At 47.4% G+C, this 17,567-nt stretch overlaps 1 protein-coding gene across 3 annotated transcripts; it reads right to left on the reverse strand.

Annotated features, from left to right (window-relative positions):
* Window positions 1-245: 245 nt before the first annotated feature.
* LOC144112701 (uncharacterized) lies at window positions 246-17,001 on the reverse strand. Of its 3 annotated transcripts, XR_013310386.1 has the most exons (3): window positions 16,490-17,001; window positions 16,249-16,408; window positions 246-5,941 (listed from the first exon to the last, which is right to left on the reverse strand). XR_013310386.1 is itself a non-coding variant. In XM_077645530.1 (2 exons), exons 1-2 carry the CDS (start codon window positions 7,084-7,086, stop codon window positions 5,693-5,695), a joined length of 321 nt encoding a protein of 106 aa, XP_077501656.1. In that variant the 5' UTR covers window positions 7,087-8,022; the 3' UTR covers window positions 246-5,692. The 3 variants fall into 3 exon arrangements, 2 of the variants coding, with proteins under 2 accessions (XP_077501656.1, XP_077501655.1); XM_077645530.1 differs by lacking the exons at window positions 16,249-16,408; window positions 16,490-17,001 and adding an exon at window positions 7,015-8,022; XM_077645529.1 differs by lacking the exons at window positions 16,249-16,408; window positions 16,490-17,001 and adding an exon at window positions 6,031-8,022.
* Between the last annotated feature and the right edge of the window lie 566 nt (window positions 17,002-17,567).

Here is a 17,567-nt window from a genome sequence, read left to right on the forward strand (position 1 = left end):
TTTGCATTCTTTATTAGCTTGCCACAAGCTTGAGCCGCACACAAATCTGCTCTTTCTGTTGCCCTTTATGCCGACATGACTTGGTACCCAACAGGGTCTAATGTTTTGTCCTTTTGCTACAAGGCGGGAAGTAGAAGAAAATGAAGTGGACTCATTAAAGCAGGGATGGAGACGTGGACAGGAGGAGGAATGTTCTAGATGCGGACGTTGGCACACGCCCGTCAGCTGCTGCAGGAGGTGTTTGATTGCAAGGCCTACTGACCAGGCGTGGTCCCCGCCAGCTGATGCCCCAGTCCTGTGGATCACGACGCTGACCACGTCTTCGGAAAGCGGGCCCTGTGTCAGTGCCTCCGGATCGACGACTCTGCCAGTGGCCATTGCTACCTCCCAGACTTCGTCACCAGTACGAGGATGCTTCAACGCCGACATCCAGCTAAGGCGACGTGGCAGCACCGTCTCCCTTCACCTGATCCTCCTCAACACTGCTCTCGTGGAAGAGCGGCGTCTCTTGAAACAAGGTACCACCTGTGTTTTTGCCCGTTGTGGGAGTTTTGGAGTGCCGTACCCTTCCCGGGCCGGCGGGGCGCGCCATGGAGAGGCAGGAAAGCGGAAGCTTTCCTCCTTCCCCACGGGCGAGTAGCCAGATGGTCTGCTCGAGAGCGCTGTGCCACTTCCTTCCTCAAAAACCGGTCGCAAGCGCGCATGGCGAGGCACCGCCAGAGCGGTCGCTGATTGGCCGAATGTGACTACAGGCAAGTGCGCCGAGATCGGCGGGTACCGGCCGTGGCCGGGGGAGACTTCAGCAAGCCGCGACAGCGAGAGGACGTCAGGTAATAACCTCCCTTCTTCCCTCTTTGTTGTCGTCATCTTGCCCCGTCAGCCGCACGACCAAGCCAGACGGCAAGGGTCACAGATCAAGATTCAAGCAGCCAGCGACTTGGGAGAACCCAATAAACGTTTGGCCCCGAGCAAAGCGTCCTGTTCCGTGCTGTGTTTATTTCGCGTTTCCGCTGCGCCGGCGTGAGAACGGCCGCGCGTGGTGTGCGATACCGGGAGCTCAGAGTTCACGGCCTAGACCTCGAAGGAGGCTTGACGGCCTGGTAAGAACCCCCACAACTGGCGCCCAACGTGGGGCAAGCTCTTGGGACGAGGGACGACAGTGAGTTCGGTTCGTGGAATGCCCGCCCGAATTTGGAACAGCGTTAGGCCTGACCCGAATTCGAAGTTGCTAGCAAGGCGAAGATGCTTTCTTGACAGCGAGATGAGCATAATAGCAGCATGGGAGAATTACCGTGCATGCTACGCTTTTGATGAGCACTTCATCGGTACACCTTCCGAAGGTGAACCTACGAGGTCCATACGTGGAGAGCGAGACCGAGACGTCCACAGAGAGCAGCAAGCCAGAAGCGAGTGAATGCGGAAGCCTGAAGGGTGGCCTGATTTTTCTTGTACATAGTTGTAGATATTCTCTGTTCTGTCTCTTTGGCCCTGGGAGCCGGGTGCTGTAATCAGCTGTTTTGGATTCCAGTCGTGATTACAGGAAAAGCACCGGGGCGCTGCGACACCGCGAGAAGCGGTAGGTGCCGTTCGCGTTAGGGTCACCTTGGCAGAAACGTATCTCCTCGTGGCGTTGTGTTCTAGCTATTGTCCTTGGCCCTTTGTTGGCACCCGGAAGTGTAAGAGCGAGTAGGCCTAAGGCTCTTCGGGAGCTGCCTGTCGCTTTTGGGAGGACATAGCTGTACCGTGGCACAAGCATGCGCAAACGGGCTTGCTTGTTGTATATTTAACCTCGCTACAGCCGAGAGGTCTAGCTCAGCTACAGAAAGCTGACTTTGTTCGAACGAACTTATTTTTTGGGCTGCAAAGTGAATTTATAATTTCGCGGAACCAGAGACGCTAACTAACGCAGCTCAAGTGAGCTTAACATCACCATGCCGGAAAGTGAACCGCGAATGTGCTTCGACCGAAGAGAGCCAGCTACGTTCAAATGAACCAAGCGTTCAGGCGGTGCCGGATAGGATTCTTTGGCACTTGCATTGCTCCGCATTTAACCAAATGGTGAGTTTGCGCGGTCTCCATTGCTTTTGATTCAAACTGTTGGAGATCCTAGGAGCGATATGCAGAGTTCAAGAGAAGCTGCCCCGGCCTGCAGTCCATTGTATGGGTCGCTGCCTGCTGCCTTGCGGCCGTGAGTCATCGAGCTCCGGAGTCTCCGGCGAGCAGTTTGCAGCGGCTATGAGAGGCGGGGGCCAGCCCTTCTACCTTCCAACAAAGGCGCGTCGGCGCGAACAACACCCTCCCGACATGATAATTTTGGATGCCTGCCGCAGGACAAGGACAAGTGCCCGGTGACCTTGCTGCTCATCGGATGACCCCGGCACCCCGCCTGTACGAGCTGTCTTGCAGTCATCACCGCAACGCTCATGGCCCCTTCGTCGATAACATCCATGGATGGGTTCAACCGTAGGCCGACATTTAAAGAGGGTAGGATGTGGAGAACCTGTCTCCCCCCTCCATTTCGATGCGGCCCATCTTCGTCGGCCGTCGTGACGGACAGCCCCCGGCTGGGCGAGGAAAGTCTCCCTCATGGGGGAAAGGGAACGGCGACGGGAGCGCCACCTCGTAGGTTACGCACAATTCTGCGGAACCGGAGACAGGCTCTTCGCGATCCGGCCAGCGTTACGAGCGGTTTATCCGCTCGCTCACGTCACCTTCCGCGACAGGCGCACGGGGATCCGTTGTGCCTTGCCGCTGGACTTCTGATTCCAGGCAGCGAAGCGAGTGCAGCAAACGCGCGCTCTGGTCGCCTTCCCCAGCAAATGCTAGGGAATGGCTTTGCCTCAAGAATGCGACGCGCACGGGAAAACCCGGCCGCCATTGTCGGCGCATACAAATGTTCGCCGCCGATACTTCCGAAGTCGTGCTCCTGCCCCAGCCAGTAAGTCGGAAGTCCTTCTTACGTTGCCTTCTACTTCCGATGAATGCCTCGTTGATGTTTTGTAGCTAGCTGGCCCGCATTGTGTATTAATTGCAAGTGTAATAAACAGCATATGAGTGTTCACGCTGTGCCGTCCCTTCCCTTTGTCCCTCGAGCACGAACCCCATCCGCGGTTAGCGAGCGGGAACGCTGCATCCGCGGAGTGGGAGCACAGCAGGGGCGAAAGGTTTGTCCCCCCCCCATATTTCCACACCGCACTCCATGTCCGAACCACCCACGTTTGGTAGCAAGACTGTACGAGTGCAACTTTGTGGTTTACGCAGTTTTCTGTAGCGTTATCTTCGTGTATGTGTAGTGCGCTGTTTTGTTTGTTGTTCACTCATGTATAAAGTGCGTCTTGAGTTTCCCCTTCGAAGCCTTCTCTCTGCTTTATAGGCTTGCACACACACAGAGTGCTTACCATTCCACACCGTAAGCACACTTTTGTGTGACAGGGTGCAAGGCTTTTAGGAACACATCTTTGGGCGACATTGTCAGTGTAAACTCTGATGCACAGCAAATGGCTGCATAACATTCCAATGCAGACTGCATTCAAAAACGCGTGAGAAGAGCCAGTGGGAACGTTACAGGGCTGACCAATAGCTAAAGTATGGTTGGATGTGAGAAAATCCTTCCTCAGCACCAGTTTGCGATACCACTCTCCGAGAAGCCAGAGAACCGCAGAAACTGCGGCGGCAGAAACACACTCAACATGTAAACACTTAGTGTTATATTTCTCAATGAACAGACATTGCCACGTACACAGAACAGATAGGACCATTCAACCAACGCTTATCAGATTGACATTCCACAAGCATTACTTGTACCCTGCTATTTAACCCTTCTGCCTCTGCACTACAAAAAAGACATGAGGGGAGGAACTGGGTCAAGAAATGTGTAGAGCTCAAACTTTTGTATAAAAGGTAACACCTGCACACCATTGCACTTGTACTATTTAAGCAGTTTCTACAGTTGCAATACACACACAACATTCGGAAATGTGCCGTCGTTCACTAAGTTCACTCAGTACGCATCACATCGCAACATATCACAATGATTGAAGTGACCCCTCCTTCCCTCTCTGAAAAACAGAAGTACAATAACAGCCTCCTATTACAGCTGCTCCTTCTCTATCCAGGCAGTGACATGCAAGGCACCACAGGAGAATGTACACGGGAACAATTTTGCAGACGTAGATTCCTATAAATCTCAAGACAACCGGGGTACCAAGATAAGAATAGACATGTTCTTGGAGGCAGGTCCAGTACCGACTGTTCTGTAGCTTGAGACGTCGAAAGAGAAAATTGCACAACACAGCTGCGAGCCCCAAGATCTTCTGAAAGGCTACTATGTAGTGCAGGGAGCCAAAGAGGAAGTGAAGCTGTTGCCTCTGACTGCTGGAGGCATTGATGCTTTTTCATTAGGCATCTAGATACTAGGTAACACTCTCCATGGCACTTGATTCAAACAGTGTCAGTCAATGACAGGCCACAGCATTGCAAAAGGACGCAGTATGAGGCTTATTTTCCAGCAGGAGGCAGACCCCACTTACAAAGATGATGTGGCGGGCTAGAGAGCTGCAGTGGAGGCAGCAGTTTGTCTGCTTTTCCCCCAGTTGAACAAACAGCTTCACGCTTGATCAGCCTGAACAAGGGAGTCTGGAAAGGGCACTCGCATGGCTGTGACTGCAACGGTTCACTCCAGTACAAGGCCTGGGTTGGCAGAGTCTGTACATAATGTGGAGCCAGATCAGTCTGTACAGACTGCAAGAAAGGTGATGACTAATGATCTGGCTATACTTGCCCAAAAGGTGTGCTGGACATCTTTCAGTAATTTGCAGCTTGGTGCAAGCATAATTGCAGACACGCAGACAAATGGGCTGTACCTTGTAATAAGCTGGTATTGCCATTGTGTTAGTCGTTGATGATGCATTCATGATTTCTCAGCTCTATGGGTCCCAAGCCAGGTGCCTGGTACCTCGTCTGATACCGGTTGTTGTCTGTTCCTCGAAGTGTACTGTCGACAATGCGAACCACAAAGCAAACTGCAGCATACAAGAAATGTCTTCGATTCAGAGCTGAACAGTTTGCTTGTGATAGTTTGTGAACAGTGGCAAGCTGTATGATACATGGTCGCTTGTATTTGTGGGAAACTTGGAACCAGGTACTGCAGGCGACGACATTGGTGAAGGGGCACTGCAAAGTTCTGCAAGTGCTTTGCCTCCATGAAAAGTATTCGACTAGAGGCAACGTTGCAGCACTACATGGTTGTGGGGTGCCGTTATTCCAAAGCAATGAAGACGTAGCTGCACCACATGTTTATAAAAGAGCTTGCCATTCGCAGGGACATAGCTTGCGGGGAAGTAGAATTCCACACTCCCAATTGTTCTTCCCATCCAAGATTTCCAGCTTGCCAATGCAGGCTGCCAAGCAGGCCAGCACAACGTTAGTGCAGGGTTGAATGTCCCAAAGCTTCATACGGACTATACGCGACGCAACAGTGGAGAGCTCCAGACTAATTTCAACCACAGCGGTGGCAAGTTCTGTGAAGATTAAATGCAAAAACGCCAGCATGCTGTGTGGTGTCAATGCATGCAAAAAAAAAACCAGATGATGTCAACAGATTCCAAGGAGCAGATGTAGCTCAGAAGCATATCAGAACTAGGTCTCACTGTCACTACAGTACCCACTGCTACGAGAGGTAGTAGTGCAGGTCCTACGGCCTGCAGTACTCATAGCGGTTCTCATTCACATGGCCCTTTGTACCGCAGTGATGGCATGCGTAAATGATGTGCCTGGTTGGCACCCTTGAGAAAGGAGCAAGGATGCCTGGTCCATGAATCTTTTCCAGGCTCCTGACGAGGATCTCAGCCAGCTCCTCTACTCCTTCACCAGCCGACAGATGGTATCCATCACCAGCAAAAAGGTGCCTCTTTGGTGCTTTAGCTGCACCCAGGAAGCGATGCTGAAAATAAAATAGAATTTTTTCAGATATAGGGCAAATTGAGGCAATACATGAAACAGGGTATGGTATCTAGGGTTAAAAAAACTGACTTGAGCTATGAGGGCTGCTGCAGTGGAGGGTTCAGTGGAGGGTTCCAAATTAACCTTGGCCATTTGCAATATCACACAGTAGCACATGGGTGCCATCTAGCCTCCGCCCAACCTGCATCACCCGGCTCGGCGAGTGCCCTAGGCACAGAGCAAACAGCGTGGGGAAGCATTTAAATAACAACATAATAGAGCTACAGTAAAATTTCACCTTTTAGGTACATTTTTGAAGTAAACAACACATGAACAGGCAGAAACAAAGCAGACCACACAAACACAGCACTTGCTTGAAACAGAATTAATTTGAACACGTGAAACTTCTGGCATATAAAACACGTATCATATCAAAACTTAGTACGCCAGTCTCATCTGGAATCCACCTAACAAATGTGCTCGAATCAATTCAAAGCCATGCCGTCTATTTCGTGCATCATGCATACTCATATTCCATCAGCGTTTCATCTCTGATAGACAGCCTTGAAAGCCTCTTTGACGGCGCCTAGCCAGCCTTTGTTTACATTGTGCATCGCACCCACATATCTCGCCACACTGTGCATCCGTTTCAGATAACTCACCCTGTTGCTCGCACAACTTTTTCAGGATCTTTTTTCCCGCAGAGCAATTGTGGACTGCAATGCCCTTCCCCATGAAGTTGCTGTCATCACATGGCCATTTTCATTTCTTGAAGCCTTGACAATGCATTTTCAAAGGCAATGCCTTTTTTTTCCCTCAAATATCTGTAACCCCAACCCTCATGTAATAACTCCAGAGGTGGTCTTTGAAGAAAACAAAGTGAAGTGAAGACAAAATGTCCGAATATATATTCATGGCAGGTCACCAAGCAGACATGCTAGGATAAATATTTTAATGCCTGCATGTGCCCCTTAGCTACGCGAGATCTGCGTCATGATAGCGAGCATATACTGACACAGTCACCACCTCCTGCTGCAGTCTTCTGATTTTCTATAGTTTTCTGCTCCTACTTACCTTCATGTTTTTGAGAATGAATCTGCAAACTGACATACGCAGCCACTGGTACTGCAATGTGCAGCCATGCATCCTTCATGGCCAGTTTTAAAGGGGTAGAGACACCTAATTCCAAGGTTGTACAAAGACTGTCATACGTTTCCTGGGTATGTGAGCACCATAGGAGACAAGTATTAAACTCAAGGGAGGTCTAGAATATATTGTGAAAATACTCGCTCCTGGAAGTCCAACCCATCGCTAGTGCATCAATGTGACGTAGGTATGGAGAAGAAAACATATCAGGTATTTGTTACGTCATTACACAGTTTTCTGAAGTAGGGGCAAAGTTCTGCAGCCTAGCAGCCTTGCTCGCGAATCTTCCTTTTCCTAAATGCTCACGGCTGTGGCTCACGATGAACGATTCAACGCATGCTGTTGTAGCGAGCCTGCCAGTCACGCAGTCCTGCTTGCGTTTTAGTTTACGCGCAGTGAGCTTCTAGGCACACCAGTCGCCATGCCTCCCGTTTCGTGTGTTGTTGACTTTTTCCTCTGCAATTCCGGCACCGATGCGGCGTTGCATAAATTTCCTCGGGATGCCGCGTAGAAACAAGCCTGGATAGATTTTGTGCGTGTAGCTGGGCGCCACTATTGGACTCCAAGCAAGTATACTGTGTTATATGCTCGCTACACTTTGACAATTAACAGCAGCTATAAGTGCAACCCGGTAAACCTCGCTGGCTTCGGCATTCAAGCAAAACGCTTCCTGAGCCCTGGCGCCATGCCAACATTGTACTACATCGCAGCAGTGCAGTGCCTTCTTGCTGCAGAGAGCTGACAGAGCGGACCAACAGTGCCAAAGGGTCAGGTGTGTATCGCATGCTTTTTCAATGATGTCTGCTGGCGTGCATGTTTGTGCTGGAGCGTCAGCTTGTGCAAAATTTTTGCGCAGTGCGTCGTCGATGGTGTCAGCGGGCTTCCTGACTCCCATGATGCGGGCATAGACGAGACTTCAGAGTTCTCGTCTTCGAGCACAGGTTGGCATTTTTCGATGATCTCATTTACTTGGGTTTTCTCATGGTGCCGGAGGTTGATGCTTTCGTTGGCTGCTTATCTAAAGATCACAGTAGCCCCGAAAACGTACAAGAAGGACCTGGTGTGAACGCCGCGACTTTACTAGAGCTTCGTATGAAAATGGCCTCATTGTTTCTACCTCTGCCCAATCACCGGCTTCCGCTATTGTGCTGTGTGCGGAACGGCGCCGAAAGCGCTGCGGTTAAATAAAATGGATAGCCCTCGAGCCCAAGAATTAAAATTTTTCCTCTCTTCCACTCTCTCCCAAGCGTTTCTTGGTAATACAAGCAGCAGGTGATAATAAGGAGCTTAGCACTGCAATGCCTTCATGCAGCAGAAATTGCTCCTGGCATTGTAACCATTGTTACTGAGCTACTGTATTGTTAGTCTCCAGTACTTCTAAGTGGGTGCAATAGATATGAATGACTGAGGGGAATTTTGATGGAAAGAGTGGTGCCAGAGCTTAGTTTTGAAAGTGCAGTGCCTAAGTGCAAAAGAAATGAGCCAGAAACCCGGGCAGCCTCTGCCTTCTTAGTCTCGTACAGCACAACACAGGGACGCCTTGGAGCACTGCTGGGAGTGGCTTGGCACACTAGGAAGCCTGTTAGTCGTGTAGCACTACTTTCATTTTGTGCACTTCATAGACTAATACCTGTGCTACACGGGCGTTTCGAATGCCTTCCAAACGAATGTCATTCAACTCGACTGCCAAACCTGCGCTGCTACACGACATTCTTGAACGACATTCGATTCACGACATTCGAGTCGACGGAGCTCCGCGGAGACATTCGAGATTTTGGAATGCCTTCGAGGTGCAAGCGCGACTATTCTCTACCGCAGCGTCTTCATACCATAGGTGGCAGCATAAGTTTTGAAGAGCAAATACGTTCGTTAAATGATGAAATTCTAAATACTATTTATATACACTACACAGATCTTTTCCAGAAGTTTTGTTAGCAAGCAAATATTTACCGCATACTCTGGAACCCATCGTAGGAAAGAAAGGCAGCCATTTTGGCCTGGTGCCAGTTTTTTCACTTTGTGCTGTTGCTTTTGCTGTGTTTTGTCTTTTTATTTTGTGTGCGTCTGTGTGTACATTTTAAGTGAGCTTTTTTTTATTCAGTGAAGTTTATTGCACTTTTTAGTTTTTTTTCGACACACGCAGGAGATAAGAGCCAAATGTAGCCAACAGGGGCCGGCAGAAGGTTAGGTGGGCGAATGAGATTAAGAAGTTTGCAGGCAAAGGGTGGATGCAGCTGGCAAAGGACAGGATTAATTGGAGAGACATGGAAGAGGCCTTTGCCCTGCAGTGGGTGTAGTAAGGCTGATGATGATGATGGTGATGTAGCCAACAGACCGCACACAAAAAATGGCTGGGCTTGGGCCTCTGTTAGAACAGAGGTGTTTAGTAATGAATAAATAGTAAAATTTATTAAGAATGACATATTACTTTTAAAAGTAGCAATTTTATAGCGGACTGTAACTATACAAATTAATTGTTGCTGCTATATTTGTTTAAAACAAAACTTGACGGCAGCAGCGCCCCTGTAGCTTGGCGGCAGAATACTGAAGCTTTCGAATGCTTCTGCAATAGTCATGTAGCACCGTGCGGGTCCATCCAGTCCGAATGCCATTCGAAGTTTCGAATGCCGTTCGACTCGAATGTCATTTCAACGTACCTGTGTAGCACAGGTATAACTGTTCGCTACCAAAGTGCAGAGTTGGACATTATGTCTGTGCGATGCACTCCAGTATAGAGCTAGGAGGTTTGTGCTCATTTTATTTGATGCACACCAATTGCCGTGCCTGCAGTTTCCTTCCTTGTTGACTTCTAACTTAGCAAGACAGGCATTTAAGCAGCTTTGTACAAGTTTCCAGAAATGAACCACAGTGTTGTTGGAATACCATCATTCGGTGCTCTGTGTGAAATTTAAAATGATGCTGTACGAGATGAGAAATGCAGAGTAAAATTTGCTGTGAAGAATGGTGTTAGAAATCAGGTGAAACTGTTATGTCATTTCAGGTGTTCAGGTATCAATAAGAACAGCCTTGACTCAAAATGGAAGGAAAGGAATACAAAACTAGTTTGGGGTCAACTGAAACAGAAGTAAAGAACTTTAAACAGAGGCAGAAAGGAAGGCTGTGGGCTTGTGTAGGAAATAGAAAAAAAAAATTGGGAAAGAATTATTCCATGATAATTCAGGATGCTGAGCCCTACTGTTTCGAACGGCAATCACGGCTACAGAAAGATAACTAATTAAGGAAGTTTAGGGTAATTTTAAAAACAAAGGGTCTATCTTCCTAGGATGTGGCAGTAGTCATCCAGAATTATACATGTACAAGCTTCAGAAGTAATGAAATTAATGTGAAACATCCATCACTGACATTATCCAGAGACAGTTGCAAGATTGTCGGCTTAAAAGCAGTGCAGTGACCTAGTGATACAAGATCAGGATTCAGATTTGGGATAGTTTAAACAATAGCGAGATTTCTACTTGAAATAAAAGTTCCACACACTGACTGGCTTAGAATAAAAAAAAATAGAAAGCATAGTGGCATCCACTGCCACCTTCTTTCAGTGAAGGTCCTCGGAAACCATTGATTCATCCACTGTTTTCTTGTACATATCAAATCTTGTGATACATGGGTTTTGGGCAAGCACTTGACAAACAGCCTGTATGACTGACTAGCATAAGTTTGTAATGGCCTATCTATATAAATGCCTGTTTGTACACTCTGAAGCCTTCCCATTAGTTTCCATGCACAGTTTTGTTCATTTTGTTTCGATTTTAGTACTTACCCATGGCCAAGCAGCACAGCTTTTCACAGTGCCAGAAAAACCTGCACCTACCAAGTCTGATGCACAGGTTCAGGCACATGCCCAGTGGCATGGAAATCTTCGCAGGTGGCATTCATGCCTACAACGAAAAGCGCTGGTGTGCAAACAGGGCATGCAACACAGGAAGCTGGTATGTGTGCTAAGGAGTACTTGTCTCCGTGTTCAAAAATAAGAAAGAAACATACTGTAATGCATGCATTGCGATTTTGAGAGTAGTTGGTGCTGTTAATCTCTAACAGCAGCAGTAATTATACATTATTGTGCCATTACGTGTGATTTTCTAACATAACATTCTTTGTGTTCTTGGAAAGAGTACTAATGATATAGTCATTAGCCCGGCTGCTGACCCGGAATACACAGGTTCGATCCGGGCCTCAGCGGACGCATTTCGATGTAGGCGAAATGCTAGAGGCCCATGTACTGTGCGATGTCGGTGCACATTAAACAACCCCAGATGGTTGAAATTTTCTGGAGTCCTCCACTACAGCATTCCTTATAGCCTGAGTCGTTTTGGGACATTAAACTCCATAAACCAAACCTGCAAGCACACTAGCGTGAGGTCTTCTTTGGAATTCTTTAACAATTATATGAATTGTTTGTTGAGCAGCACTCTTCTCTGAGAGAAGCGTCAAGGTGGTTTACTTTGGCAAGCCAGACATAAGTTTCTTTCAAAGTAGCTGTAAGCGAGCTGGTTATTCAGTTGATCATTACCAGGGAGCAGCCTCAGCAATAAAAGTTGTGTTTTGCCCAGCAGTTGGAAACCATTGTACTGTGCCTCAAGAAAGACAAATCATATGCTTCTGTGGAGTAAACCTACAAGTATGCACACAATAGGCTGGTTTCTTTGCACTGAACAGTCGAGGTACACCAACGTAATGCATCTCTGATACTAGACACACGCACTACTCAGCTGTGGTACAACTCTGCCTTTCTGGCTGATTACTTTCACAATGTTTGCAACTGCACATCGCTCTTAATTCTCCTCCCAATTGCAGAATCTCAGACAAACTTCACAGTTGCCGTTATTATGCTGCAAGAGGACACAGCTCCGAGGTGTTCGTCGCCAAACTGGGATGGCTTGTCTGCAACATTTGACGAGAATCCTCATGACAGCACTTACCAAGTTTGGACACCTCAGCAGCGTAAGTGTATTAATAAGCAAGGCCTAGGCACACATACAAAAGCTCAGCAGCATGTAGGTATCCTCGTTAATGGCCAAATTTGCTTCAGCAGAACCTGTGCGTAACATCAAGATGGAAATATTTTTGTAGCAGCACCTGAGAGTGGTCGTTCTTTAGGGTTTATGGTAGTTGTACATTCGGTATATTGTTTGATTATTTACATGACAATACTAAACTGCCTGTAGGTCTTCCTCTGAACCATCACCACCTCGGAGGTTCATTGTTTATGAGGACTGATTGCTGCATCTCACCAATCTGCAGGAAGTGCCCTCACCAAGCATAATCTTCACTGAAGGTGTGTAACTCAGTCTCACTTATCCATTGCAGCGGTTGCAGTAATCTTTTCTCATTTGATCACAGTAATATGTTTAATATGCTGTTTTATATCTTCCTGCCATCATTAACAGATATAATGATTTTACGTATGTTACACAGCATTTTAGGCACTGAAAAACTAACCTTAACATCGGCCAGCCTCTTGAGATTGTGTTGTGTGGCAGAGTGTGAAGGTAAAGAATGACAGAAAAAGTGTGCTCTGGCTTTTTTTTTTAAGTTGTGAGCAAACTGCATTCACAAAACGTGATAGCTGGAGCACATTTTCAATGTAAATGGGAATATAAGTTGGGCAACTGGCGCAAGTCACCCGCATACACAAATGCTGAAAGCTCTCATCCATTTCGTCAGGGCAAGACCTCTTCAGAGAAATCTAAACAATACATAAGCAATGTTCTCATGGTTTTGCAATGTGCGCAACTGAATAGTGAAAGTAGTCGTGTTGCCATATGTTATCATCATCATCATCATCATCATCAGCCTTACTACACCCACTGCAGGGCAAAGGCCTCTCCCATGTCTCTCCAATTAACCCTATCCTTTGCCAGCTGCATCCACCCTTTGCCTGCAAACTTCTTAATCTCATCCGCCCACCTAACCTTCTGCCGCCCCCTGCTCCGCTTACTTTCTCTTGGAATCCACTCCGTTACCCTTAAGGACCAGCGGTTATCTTGCCTTCGCATTACATGCCCTGCCCAAGCCCATTTCTTTCTCTTGATTTCTACTACGATGTCATTAACCCGTGTTCCCTCACCCACTCTGCCCGCTTCCGATCTCTTAATGTTACACCTATCATTTTTCTTTGCATGGCTCGCTGCGTTGTCCTTAACTTAAGCTAAACTCTTTTCGTTAGCCTCCACGTTTCTGCCCTGTAGGTGAGTATCGGTAAGATTATGCTGTTGTACACTTTCCTCTTGAGGGAAATTGGTAAACTGCCACTCATGATCTGCGAGAGTTTGCCATATGCGCTCCACCCCATTCTTATCCTTCTAGTTATCTCCCTCTCATGATCCAGATCAGCTGTCACTACCTGCCCTAAGTAGACGTATTCCGTCACAATTTCTAGGCTCTCGCTGCCAATTGTGAACTGTTGTTCCCTTGCTAGACTGTTGAACATTACCTTGGTTTTCTGCATGTTAATTTTTAGACCCATCGATCTGCTCTGCCTGCCTAACTCATTGATCATGATTTGCAGTTCACCTCCTGAGTGACTTAGCAAGGCAATGTCATCAGCAAATCGCAGATTATTTAGGTATTCTTCATTTATTCTTATTCCCAACTGTTCCCTATTCAGGCCTCGAAATACCTCCTGTAAAAATGCGGTGAACAGCATTGGCGAGATCGTGTCTCCTTGCCTGACGCCCTTCCTTATTGGAATTTTATTGCTGACTTTATGGAGGACTAAAGTAGCTGTGCAGTTGCTATATATATCTTCCAGTATTTTGACATAAGGCTCTTCTACCCCCTGATTACGCAATGCCTGTATGGCTGCTGAGGTTTCCACTGAGTCGAATGCTTTCTCGTAATCAATGAAAGCTATATATAGAGGTTGGTTATATTCTGCGCATTTCTCTATCACCTGATTGATAGTGTGAATATGATCTATTGTGGAATATCCTTTACAAAGCCTGCCTGATCATTTGGTTGATTAAAGTCTAACGTTGCCCTGACTCTATTAGCGATTTCCTTAGTAAATACTTTGTAGGCAACGGATAGTAAGCTGATCGGCCTGTAATTTTTCAAGTCCTCGGCGTCTCCCTTCTTATAAATTAAGATAATGTTTGCATTCTTCCAAGCTTCTGGCACAGTCGAGGTCATAAGGCATTGCGTATACAGGGTGGCTAGTTTTTCTAGCATGATGTCCCCTCCATCCTTCAACATATCTGCTGTTACCTGATCCTCCCCAGCTGCTTTTCCCCTTTTCATTGCTTCTAAGGCTTTCTTTACTTCATCTTTCGTTACTGGCGGGATGACGCATTGCTGTGCACTGCTGTCTTTCTCATTAATGCTCTGATTACATTGGCTACTGTACAGGTCTGTGTAGAACTCTTCGGCTACGTTAACTATCTTATCCATATTGCTAATGACATTGCCCTGCTTGTCTCTTAATGCATACATCTGGTTTTTACCTATGCCTAGTTTCCTCTTCACAGTTTTTAGGCTACCTCCATTCTTTATAGCATGCTCGATTCTCTACATATTAAACTTCCTTATGTTGGCTACCTTGCGCTTATTTATTAACTTTGATAGCTCCGTTCTATTCTATCGGTCGGGTTAGATGCCCTCATGTTTTGGCGCTTCTTAATCAGATCTTTCGTCACCTGAGATAGCTTCCCGGTATCCTTTCGAACTGTCCTACCGCCTACTTCTACTGCGCACTCCGTAATTATTGATGTCAGATTATCGTGCACTGAATGAACATCAAGATCATCTTCCTCAGTTAAAGCCGAATATCTGTTTTGCAGCGCTATCCTAAACTCCTGTGCTTTCCCTCTTACGGCTAACTCGTTAATGGTCTTCTTCTTCACTAGCTTCTTCCGTTCCCTCTTCAAGTCTAAGCTAACCCTAGACCTTACCATTCTGTGGTCGCTACAACGCACCTTTCCGAGGACGGCCACATCCTGAATGATGCCAGGTTTAGCGCATAGTATGAAGTCGATTTCATTTTTAATCTCACCATTGGGGCTCTTCCAGGTCCACTTCCTGTTTTCTCGTTTGCGGAAGAAGGTACTCATGATCCGTAAATTATTTCTATCCGCGAATTCGACTAATAACTCTCCCCTGCTATTTCTAGAGCCTATCCCATAGTCACCTACCCCGTGGTCGTCAGCCTGCTTCTTGCCCACCTTCGCATTGAAGTCGCCCATCAGTTTACATCATTTTACTTTATTCATTGCCGATTCTACGTCCTCATAGAAACTTTCAACGGTCTGGTCATCATGGCTGGATGTGGGTGCGTAGGCCTGCACCACTTTCAGCTTGTACCTCCTATTCAGCCTAATTACTATAGCTGCTACCCTCTCGTTAATACTGTAGAACTCCTCTACGTTGCCAGCTATATCCTTATTAATGGGGAATCCCACACCTAGTTCTCGTCTATCCTCTAACCCGCAATAGCACAGTATGTGTCCGTCCTTTAGTACTGTATACGCCTCACCTGTCCTCCTAACTTCGCTAAGCCCTATTACATCCCATTTAATTCCCGCTAGTTCCTCAAAAAGCACTGCTAGGCTAGCCTCACTAGCTAAAGTTCTAGCGTTCTATGATCAAACTAATTAAGAACTAAGTTATCATGTGTTGTTACTAAGAGTTCGTGAAGTGAGCACACAACGTGTGGTATACTGCATGCAGTCATTTCTCATGCAACAAGCAGCAAGTATGCTTGTAAGTAGTTGAGAGTATGATTGAGAGTATGTATTGAGTATTTAGAGTAAGTAGTTGAGAGTATGCTTGCAAGTAGTTGCAAGTATGCTTGCAAGTAGTTGGTAGAGTACGCCAACAAGGTGAAAACTGCCCATGATGGATGACTGCTTTGTAGTACCTGTGGGTGCACGCCTCAATTCGCAACTGTTTTGCTCTAAAAAATATAAAGTGCAACTGATACAGTAAAATATGGAAGCTGAGATGACAGCAGCAGGGGGTGAAAACTATGTCAATGTATGCTCAGTTTCTCTCTTACCAGGAGAGGCCGGAAGTTACGGTCACATATGCGTTAAACAACTTTTCCTAGACTGTTTGCTTTTTGTTTCGCCACGAACAAACGGAGATTTCCTGTACGCCCAATAAATGTTGTTGCAAGTCAGCACTATGTTCATCTGGTCTTCTACTTGCCTTTTTGCTTAAGCGTAGCCGTCAGCTTGCGGTTGAGCAGGTGACGTAGGTTCAACCAGCGACGGCTCGCCCCGGCGTCCGCCGTGATGACCCAGCGTGGCAGGACCTTCACCACGAGAACCACAGGGGCCACGTCGCGTAGCAGCTGCAGGACGAGGGCCTAGGATGCGAAATGATAGTTCAGAACTCATTACTATAATCGGCAGAAGTTCCACGCGTTGCACCACCACGTAGTACATACCTTGATGTCGTCGAAAATCTGCGGACTTGTGTTGGGCCTCGAGAGGTCGATGCCTCCCACGTATGTACACTACACAGATGTCTGCGCGCAGAAGGTTGATGCGCCGCACAGCGCTTGCAAGGCGCACGAAGTCGTAGCCCGCTGAAGCTGAATGCGCAGGTCTCGACCGACGGGCGCAACCGTAGACGAGGCCTACGCTTCAGCTGACTGTCACCAACGGATACTCGCAACGCCATAATAGATCGTCACTGGTTACGCGTCTGAAGTTCTCGCGCGTAGAAAACGTGGAAAAACGCACACCTCGCAGTCACAAAATTGGGGACATCTTAAAGACTACAGGGAACAGGCAGCGTCAGGCTTGGTTCGGCTAGGACGAAAGAAGACCATTTAGGAGGCGAAACTCCCGTCAGCGCGAGCGAGCGCAGGCGACAGATAAGGTCACGCCGACGGGGCCGTATGCAGTGGCGGCGCCATGCGGCGCGTCGTAGAAGCCGCAGCGAAAAAAAAAAAAAATGCAGCGCCCGGGCAGGCTATGGCATAGACTTTCTTACTATACTGATCCGGAGTTCCCGGGTTCGAACCCGACCGCGGCGGCTGCGTTTTTATGGAGGAAAAACGCTAAGGCGCCCGTGTGCTGTACGATGTCAGTGCACGTTAAAGATCCCCAGGTGGTCGAAATTATTCCGGAGCCCTCCACTACGGCACCTCTTCTTCCTTTCTACTTTCACACCCTCCTTTATCCCATCCCTTACGGCGCAGTTCAGGTGTCCAACGATATATGAGACAGATACTGCGCCATTTCCTTTCCCCCAGAACCAATTATTATTATTAACTAGAGACCTGCACATTTGGCGGGGTCCTATGGGACTGCGTGCGCCAACTTTCGTTAACTTTTTGGCCGTTGAGGGCGCTCGGTTGACCTGTTCGTATGTTATGGTCATCATCATCGTCTGCTTGCGACAAATGATTTCTCTCCTCTCACTGCCACCCTTTGCATTTGTCCCGTCTTATTATTTTGAAACCTAGTAATGAACGATGCAAATATGGTATTTATTTAAATCCTAGCGGTGAATATTCT

This window comes from Amblyomma americanum, chromosome 1, assembly GCF_052857255.1.
Source record: "Amblyomma americanum isolate KBUSLIRL-KWMA chromosome 1, ASM5285725v1, whole genome shotgun sequence".
Lineage (NCBI taxonomy): Eukaryota > Metazoa > Arthropoda > Arachnida > Ixodida > Ixodidae > Amblyomma > Amblyomma americanum.